This window comes from Argiope bruennichi, chromosome X2 (genome assembly GCF_947563725.1).
Source record: "Argiope bruennichi chromosome X2, qqArgBrue1.1, whole genome shotgun sequence".
In the NCBI taxonomy this organism is placed as follows: domain Eukaryota; kingdom Metazoa; phylum Arthropoda; class Arachnida; order Araneae; family Araneidae; genus Argiope; species Argiope bruennichi.
Window position 1 is genome coordinate 15,298,245 of NC_079163.1, and position 8,648 is coordinate 15,306,892.

At 33.4% G+C, this 8,648-nt stretch overlaps 1 protein-coding gene across 2 annotated transcripts; it reads right to left on the reverse strand.

Annotated features, from left to right (window-relative positions):
• Positions 1 to 358: 358 nt before the first annotated feature.
• LOC129960984 (uncharacterized) lies at positions 359 to 3,205 on the reverse strand. 2 transcript variants are annotated; one of them, XM_056074766.1, is made up of 2 exons: positions 2,908 to 3,205; positions 359 to 2,202 (listed from the first exon to the last, which is right to left on the reverse strand). In XM_056074766.1, the coding sequence occupies exon 2, from the start codon at positions 2,129 to 2,131 to the stop codon at positions 1,064 to 1,066; it is 1,068 nt and encodes a 355-aa protein (XP_055930741.1). In that variant the 5' UTR covers positions 2,132 to 2,202; positions 2,908 to 3,205; the 3' UTR covers positions 359 to 1,063. The 2 variants fall into 2 exon arrangements, with proteins under 2 accessions (XP_055930741.1, XP_055930742.1); XM_056074767.1 differs by having other exon boundaries at positions 3,142 to 3,191.
• Positions 3,206 to 8,648: the final 5,443 nt, after the last annotated feature.

Sequence of the window (8,648 nt, forward strand, 5' to 3'; positions counted from 1 at the left end):
AAGAGAGTAAGTAGTACTCTTCAAAAAGAGGATAATCAATAAAATTCCACATCTTTGACACCATTTGCAGAAAGAAATTCTGCAGCAGCCAATTCAAATAGAGAAGAAAGAGTTTGGGAGCCTCTGTCTTAAATATTTACACTTTATCTTCTTTATTTGCTCCATACACACACAGAAAAGTAAATCATTAGATGTAGTCTTTGTTATAGAGGAAAGAAATTTCTTCCTGTCTTGTGGCTTGCAAGAAAGGAAAGAATGCACTGAAGGTATGCGTTGGATATAGTTCATAAAGGTCAAGGTATTTAGGAGCATCCTTTTCCATTGAACTCCATATCTACGGTGCATCCTTCATCTCCATTTAGCAAAAAAAAAAAAAAAAAAAAAAATTAGTTAAAAAGTTACCACCATATCCAATACTGGTATGTTAGCATATAACTAACTTTTTAAAAAAAATTTAAATTAGAATGGATAAAGTTATGTTATTCCTCATCCTTACAGAATTAAAACAGAAATGAATTTGGCGAGAGAGATATTGACATGCCTTTGCCTTTTCCTTGAAGTTATTTGGGCATCATTCCCAAAAGTTGTTCATAATAAAAATCCTGCTTCCTCAATTTGTATGAGAAGATAGTATGTACTACTTCGTTAAAAAGAGGATAATCAATAAAATTCCACATCTTTTTCACCATTTGTAGAAAGAAATTCTGCAGCATCCAATTTAAATAGAGAAGAAAGAGTTTGGGAGCCTCTGTCTTAAATATTTACACTTTATCTTCTTTATTTGCTCCATACACACACAGAAAAGTAAATCATTATATGTAGTCTTAGTTATAGAGGAAAGAAACTTCTTCCTGTCTTGTGGCTGCAAGAAAGGAAAGAATGCACTGAAGGTATACGTTGGATATTGTTCATAAAGATCAAGGTATTTATGAGCATCCTTTATCCATTGAACCCCATATCTACGGTGCATCCTTCATCTCCTTTTAGAAAAAAGAGTTAGTTAAATAGCTATCACCATATCCAATACCAGCCAGTTAGCATGTAATTAATTTCTTTTCTTTTTTTAATTTAATTTGGAATTGGCATTATAACATTTTTTCCTCATCCTTACTGATTCAAAACAGAAATAAATTTGGCGAGAGAGGTATTGGCTTGCATTTGCCTTTTCTTTGAAGTCCTTTGGACTTTTTGCCAACATATCCACCAAAAGTTGTTCATAATCGAAATCTTGCTTCTTCACTTTGTACGAGAATATAGTATGTAGTACTTTTTCAAAAACAGGATAATCAATAAATGGCCACATCTTTTCCACTATTTGTAGAAACAAATTTTGCAGCGGCCAATTCAAATAGACAACAAGGAGTTTGAAAGCCTCCATCTTTAATATTTGCATTTCTTCTTCTTTAGTTGCTCCATACATACATAAAAGAAAATCATCATTTGTAGTCTTTGTTATAGAGGAAAGAAACTTCTCCCTCTCTTGCAGCTGCAAGAAAGGAAAAAATGCACCAAAGGTACAGTTGGGATATTCTCCAGAAAGCTGTAGGTATTCTGGAATGTCCTTTATCCATTGAACCCCACATCCATCTTGCATCCTTCTAACCCAAAATCGTGTAAAGGGATTACCAGGTATTGACCATCTATCGCATACCTTCATTTCTGCCCACAAAGTCTTTATACTTTCTTCCAAAAAGTAACTGCATGCCCAATAAAACTTCAAAACGATATCAACATCTTTTTTTAGAACCAATTGCTGCATTGTTTTAATTCTGTCAATTGCCCCATCAGATTTCCATTGAAAGATTTCCTCTATATTCTTTAAACGCCATAAACCTTCATGGTCCGAATGCCATTCTGTAACAGCAGCATCCAAGCCTAGAATTGCCTGCACTACATTCTCTCTTAAATGTGCAGGAACGATAAGTAACTTTTCCTTTGCTTTATTTACCTTAGAGTTATAGATAGCTTCATGAAATTTTTTCGGACCTAATCGCCTCATTTCTTTAAAGAGTATAAAGCCAGTTATGGCATCAATATGTTTGGACAATATTAAAGCTACTTTTACCACAGAAAAGTGGAAAAGTGATGGCATGAATGGAATTACGAGTTTTGAATCAGTAGGTTCTGACATTGTTTAAAATAAATTTCTACGTGGAATAGGAATTATTTTTAAGAAAATCTTCTGTAAAATCTCAATGAAATCTGAAAAGAAAAAAAAATCTTACGTATTTCCCATACAATACAAAATTAATATTTCATTGCAAGCATCTTTTTAATCAGTTAACAGAATCTGACATCAAACTTAGATTAAAGCTGCATTAAAGTGCATGATGAAAAAGTACTTAGTTTACAAATTGTTTTTCTTTTAAAATGTAACAATTAATACATCAATCTTGTAAAAAAATAATGCTATGCATGCAATAAATTATAGTAATAATAAAGACCATACTTGATGAAAGGGGGAAAAGTTCCAAAAATGTCTTTAGAATTTAAATGTGAAAGCAAATTGCATTCTAAGGTAATTATCAATAAACTGTAAACAACACCACATATTCTGACAGGTAGTTTGTTTTAAATGTTTTGGTTCACAACTCATTAATGTATACAATATGGTCATTAAAACCATAATTTTTCTAGACTCACATTCAAAGTTTGTGTGCATTTCTGAAAATAAATTTCATTTGGAAATTAAACTATTCTGAATTTGCAAAAATTTTTGTTATATCCTGACTAAATAACCATAACTTGAATCTGGAAAAATATGAAAATTTCACTTTATACATTCAACAATTATTATATATATATATATATATATATATATATATATAGAGAGAGAGAGAGAGAGAGAGAGAGAGAGAAAGAGAGAGAAAGAGAGAGAGAGAGAGAGATCATTAAACATAATATTACCAATTTGTCTCAGATTTACAATGGAGAGTAGGGATGTCCATTTCGGGCCTTTTTAAAAAAAATTCTTACCTAAATTTTAATTTAAAATTAAGAGGAATTTTGACATTGTCCATTAAAAATTTCGGAAATATTGCATTAAGAAATGATTGTTACAGTATCTTAAAATTTTAACATGTATAGTTTGAATGAAATTTTAATATAAAATTTTCATTGCAATAAACTCAACATATTTACGTCAACAATGAAAACTCATATGTTATGACAGAGAACTCTACTTTCGTTTTCCGATCAGTTTATTCATGACGCTATTCCACTAATATCAAAACGGGGTTGCCAGATTCCATGTTGGAATAAGATGCAACAGATACAGGAATTATACAACTTATTAAAATTGGCAACAAAATAATTGCATTTAGTGGAAATTTGCCTAAAATAATACAAAATGAAAACAAGAAATATACTTAATACAATGACATAATAATATGCAATATATGAAGATAATATACAATATTTGGCGGTACGGGATGTGCTAGGATAGAACCTAGGAGCTTGCGATTTGCAGTCCAGTAACAAAACCAGGATACAAAAGCGTATGCTCATGCAGTGTAGTTGTTAACTGGCTAATATGCTATTCACAACAGTACTGTCCCTCCAGTGAGTCGAACGATATGACTGTTGATGTATTTGTTAGTAGCTGTTTTTTTAATGGGCCTATCCAGTTGAATAGCGAGTGTGTGTGGGTGAGTGATTGCCGATGCTGCTGCGCCAAGTGAGTCTGGCGACTTTTGATTGATGCGTCAAGTGAGTCTGATGACTTTGGTTGCGGGTAGATGGCGCCACACCTTGTGGTTTGCAGTCCAGTATATAAACCAGAATACAAAAGCCTACGTATACATAGAAAGGGGATTTCCCGGGCGAAGTATTAATATAGAGTGTATTAGAGAAAGTAGATAGGTGGCGCTTTAGAATAACATGAATGTAAGATGGCGATGTACGATCACTACAAATACATCTTAACTGTCGCGTCCGTGAGCGAAATTGTATACAACTCATCTTCGGAGTTTCTTGTCCTAAAAGAGAAAGAGAACAACTAGAACTTCTACTTCTTTCTTGTAAATATTGTGAATAAAGAGTGTTCGTTATATAAATACGAGTTTTTCATTTGAAAGAGTAAAAGTATCTTTGAAGTAATTAAGATATTATTTACCCATAATTTGAACGTGTTCACTTGTGATAAAAGATCCTATCTTATTTTACGAGTCAAAAGAATCTGATGATCCAGCGTTTTTTAGTAATTTGAAGTTAGTTTCAATTTATGTATTACTGAATGCTGGTACAACATTAACTAATAATAAATAATGGTATTAAAGTAATTAATTTAATTTACAGGTCCAATCGTTTCACTGGAACAATTCGTCATCCACACCGCGTTTTTTCACAGTCTGTAATTGTTATTTAGGAAAAGCCTCAGATTGACAAGTTGGCTCGTTTGAAGCAGTGCTCACATAATCAGCATCATCAATGATATCAGAAGCATCTTCAAAATTTTTAGGTACATTTTTGGGCATATCAAGAGAATTTATTTCCAAAGGGAAAATTCGCTGAATTGGACGAATAATTTCTCCACTAGGCACACGTAATTTGACAACTCGTTCGACGCTGTCTTTGCCTTCAAATAGTTCGATAACACGTCCCAAAGGCCAGTTTAATCCATCGAGCGCCTGCTGTCTAGCTTAAGAATTTTCAAAATAAAGTCAAATAAAATTTCAGTCAAGATAAAGGTTGAACACAATCTGCTAGAAAAGAAATTCGCAGAACGTTCGTAAACCGGCCTGGTATGTTTTTGCTTTCCCCCGACCATTAATAACAGGGGGTAAACTTTCCCGCGTCTCGACTATCACGTCCCCCTAAACACCGGGGATTTTGAATAGTACTGACTGATCAATCAAGTAATAAATCTGTCGACACAGGGCAATTGCCATGAGGTTTTTCAACTAAGAATTTGGTTTTCGCTCTGAGAACCGAGAACTTCTATTTTAATCTGCAATGTTTGCAGAAAATAGAATTTGTTAAAAAATAAACTTTAAAAAAATTTCGCAATACGATTTTATAAGTAATAGAAAAATTTGTTTAATAAATTATTTAAAAGGAATTATTCATCAAATTGCATTACGAATATAATACATTCTTTGTACTGATATTCAGTGAATTTCATACCAGGATAGATATATATACAACGGATGAATATATAGTTCTCTGATTAAAATAAATTGTAAAAAAATTATTATTAATAATTTAAAAATATTACATACATTTCGGAAAATATAATCTGTTATTGAAAATTTTTAAATAAAATTTGTACATTTTTTTGTTGTTGTTTGTTTTCAGATTTTTGTTTTTCATTCCATTTTTTTAAGTTCTGAAAATAATAAAGCAATCTTTTGTCAATACATAGTAGTTGAATATTTTATTGATAATATTTTGATGAAAATATTATTAATTTGAATATTTTTGATTTATTATCTTATTTTGAAATAATTAAAGTAATAAATTTTTAAAGTTAATTTTAATACTAAAATAAAAAAACAAATTAATGTATCCATTTACTCACAAGGCTTATATCTGATAAAAATCATCATTTCATTCATATTTTTAATAAGTGAATATTTTGAATGTCAATTTCTTATATCATTCCTAATCTTATCACAAATCTTCGTAAAAATGACTCCTAGTCAGTGCAGAAATATTTTCATAAATCCATGCATTTCTCTGCTGACAAATATTGCAAAGAATCTTTAATTCATCTAACTCCATCAATGAAATCAAAATTTCAATTGTACCCATTTTATTAGGTTACAACATTATGATTTTTTATGGAAATTCGTAAATTATCTCGTAGATAAAAATGAGACTTAGCTGCATGTGTCCAACAATTAAGAATTACCCTTTCAGACTGTTACTTCCATGCTCTTCATGTCTGAACAATTCAAACGAATTTCATTGGCAATATTTATAAGGTATTTCACAGTATGTGAATTTCAAAAGATAGATGCACAATAAAATAAAAGAAAAACCATCAAAAGTAAGTAATCATAACTTCAATAACGTTTAAAAGCGTGAGTGAAAAATAAGGTTTTTTTTTCGTTACAACAATAAAAATACTTGCTACAAATGTTGGCATATTCATTAAAATAAAACAAATTATAGATATTAATGAATCTGTAATAGTTTTTCCAGTTTGTGGAGGAACATTTAAAGGATCATATCCTCCGGTCACAAAAATTGGATGGAAGAAAAGTGGCTTAACAATGACATTTCATATTAAGAAGGTTGTGCTAAATCAGAAATAATATATAAGTTATTTTTTATATATAAGAAAAATAGAGAGAAGCGTGAATTTTTACGCCATAGAATTAATTAGCAAAGACTGGGTCAGAGAATCATGTTGGTGTGGTAAAACAGAAAGTTATTGGTGGTCTAGTCACAGATGACTCATCGGGGTCTCATGATGTTAAAATCTTCTTATCTGTAACTACTTTTTATCAAAACAAAAAATAAAATTCCGAAACAGTTTTAAAAAAATCCAAAAACTAATATTTTCGTAAATTATTAATTTTTAAAGCATTTTGGTGCGTGGTTTAACACGCATTGCCAAATTTACTTTAAATTAAAGTATTAAAACATTTTTACTTAATGAAAACTGCCAGCCATGTAGATAACAAAAATAAATTTTAATTACAAATTAAATTAACAAATATAGATCATGATACATTGGCCGTAATTCCATCAACCAGCACGAGTCAGAAGTTCGGAGCAAGCCGGCGAAGGCAGGAAGTGAGTCACTCGTGTTCGTTGGAGAGCAAATTCATCTCCGTAGGTATGATTGATGCTTATCGCCAACTGGCGAAACAAACAGTCATTTATCGCCTGTTTGGCCGCTGCACACTTTCTCCGCAGTCTCATTGGAAATGGACATAACGACGTGGGGGTCGAACTTGTCGCCTTGAGCGAGTTGTTTGCCTTGCTGGAACGACGATGGATATCTCAGCTGGAAGTGTTTTGGTACACTTAGTAGTGGAACTTGCTTCTTGCTTGGCCGGTGGTATACCGGAACACTCAGGAGGAATAATAAAAGCAGGTTTCAGACGGTCTATAGAAATAGTATGGGAAGTTCCCCTGATCTCGAGATCGAAAGTTTTCTGTCGCCTGACAAGAACTTTGTAGGGTCCATCATATGGTGCTTGTAGGGGTTTGCGTACACCGTCATGTCTCACAAATACATGTGAACACACGTTGAGGTGAGGATGCACAAAGATTGTTCTTTGTCCATGACAGGATGTTGGAACTGGTCTCATCATTGCAAAATGGCGTTTTAAGTCATCCACGAGCTGCTTGGGTGATGCGTCTCCAGGTGTTGGATCGAAAAATTCTCCTGGTAGTCGCAGAGACTTGCCATATAACAGCTCTACAGTTGTCGCTTGTAGATCCTCTTTGAAGACAGACCGGAATCCGAGTAACAAGGTGGGCAGTGCGCAGACCACTGATCTGTGTTGTAGGCTTTCAAAGCTGCCTTTAAAGGGCTGTGGAACTCTTCGATCAGGCCATTGGCCTGAGGATGATAAGGAGAGGATCTTATCCTTTTAATTCCTAGTAGTTGAGAGAGAGCACGGAACAAATTACTCTCAAACTGTCTGCCTTGGTCAGTAGTAATTCTTACAGGACAACCATATCTGGCTATCCAGTGCTCAAAAAATTTTTGTGCTACTGTCTGTGCTGTCATGTCTGGAATTGGTACGGCTTCTGGCCATCTCGTGAACCTATCTATCATTGTTAAACAGTAATAGTTTCCTTGAGAAGGAGGTAGAGGGCCTACAAGGTCCAGGTGCACATGTTCGAACCTCTGTGATTGGTCTACAAATTTTCCTACTGGGGTCTTAGTATGGCGAATTACCTTCGATTTTTGACACGGGATGCAATGTTTAGGCCAATTGTTGCAATCTTTTCGAATGGAAGGCCAAATAAAACGCGATCGGATTAATTTTGATTTCTGCGAATGCTAGGATGAGATAAATTATGTAATGATGCAAAAATTTGTTGACGAAATGATTCAGGAATATAAAGTCGAGCAGTACCTGTTGATACATCACAATAAATGGGAGTTTCGCAATTTGGAAAAGCAATTCTTTTAAATTGTAATGTTGCAGAATTATCGATTAAATTTTTTAATTCAGAATCAATTTGTTGCGCTTGTGCAATTTCTTTATAATCTATGGGATTTGGTATATTTATAGCGTTTATCCTAGAAAGTGCATCTGCTAATATATTCTCAGAGCCCTTTATGTGGTGAATATCGATAGAAAACTGGGATATAAATCTAATTGTCTAGCCTGGGTCGGAGAGCATTTGTCCAAGCGTTGTTGTAAAGCGTAAGTTAACGGCTTATGATCCATAAACAAAGAGAAAATTCTAGCTTCAAGGATGTGCCTAAAGTGTTTGATGGCAGCATAAGCTGCTAATAACTCTCTGTCGTACGCTCTATAGTTTCTTTCTGCTGGGGAGAGTTTCCGAGAAAAGAATGCGAGTGGTTGCAATTCTTCATCTACTAATTGAGACAATGTCCCTCCGATTGCAAAGTCTGAAGCGTCGACTTGTCAAATTAATGTGGCATCTGGTTTCGGATGTGCCAATAAAACAGCATTTGCAATTAATTGTTTACAATTTTGGAATTCTTCTTCCGCTTT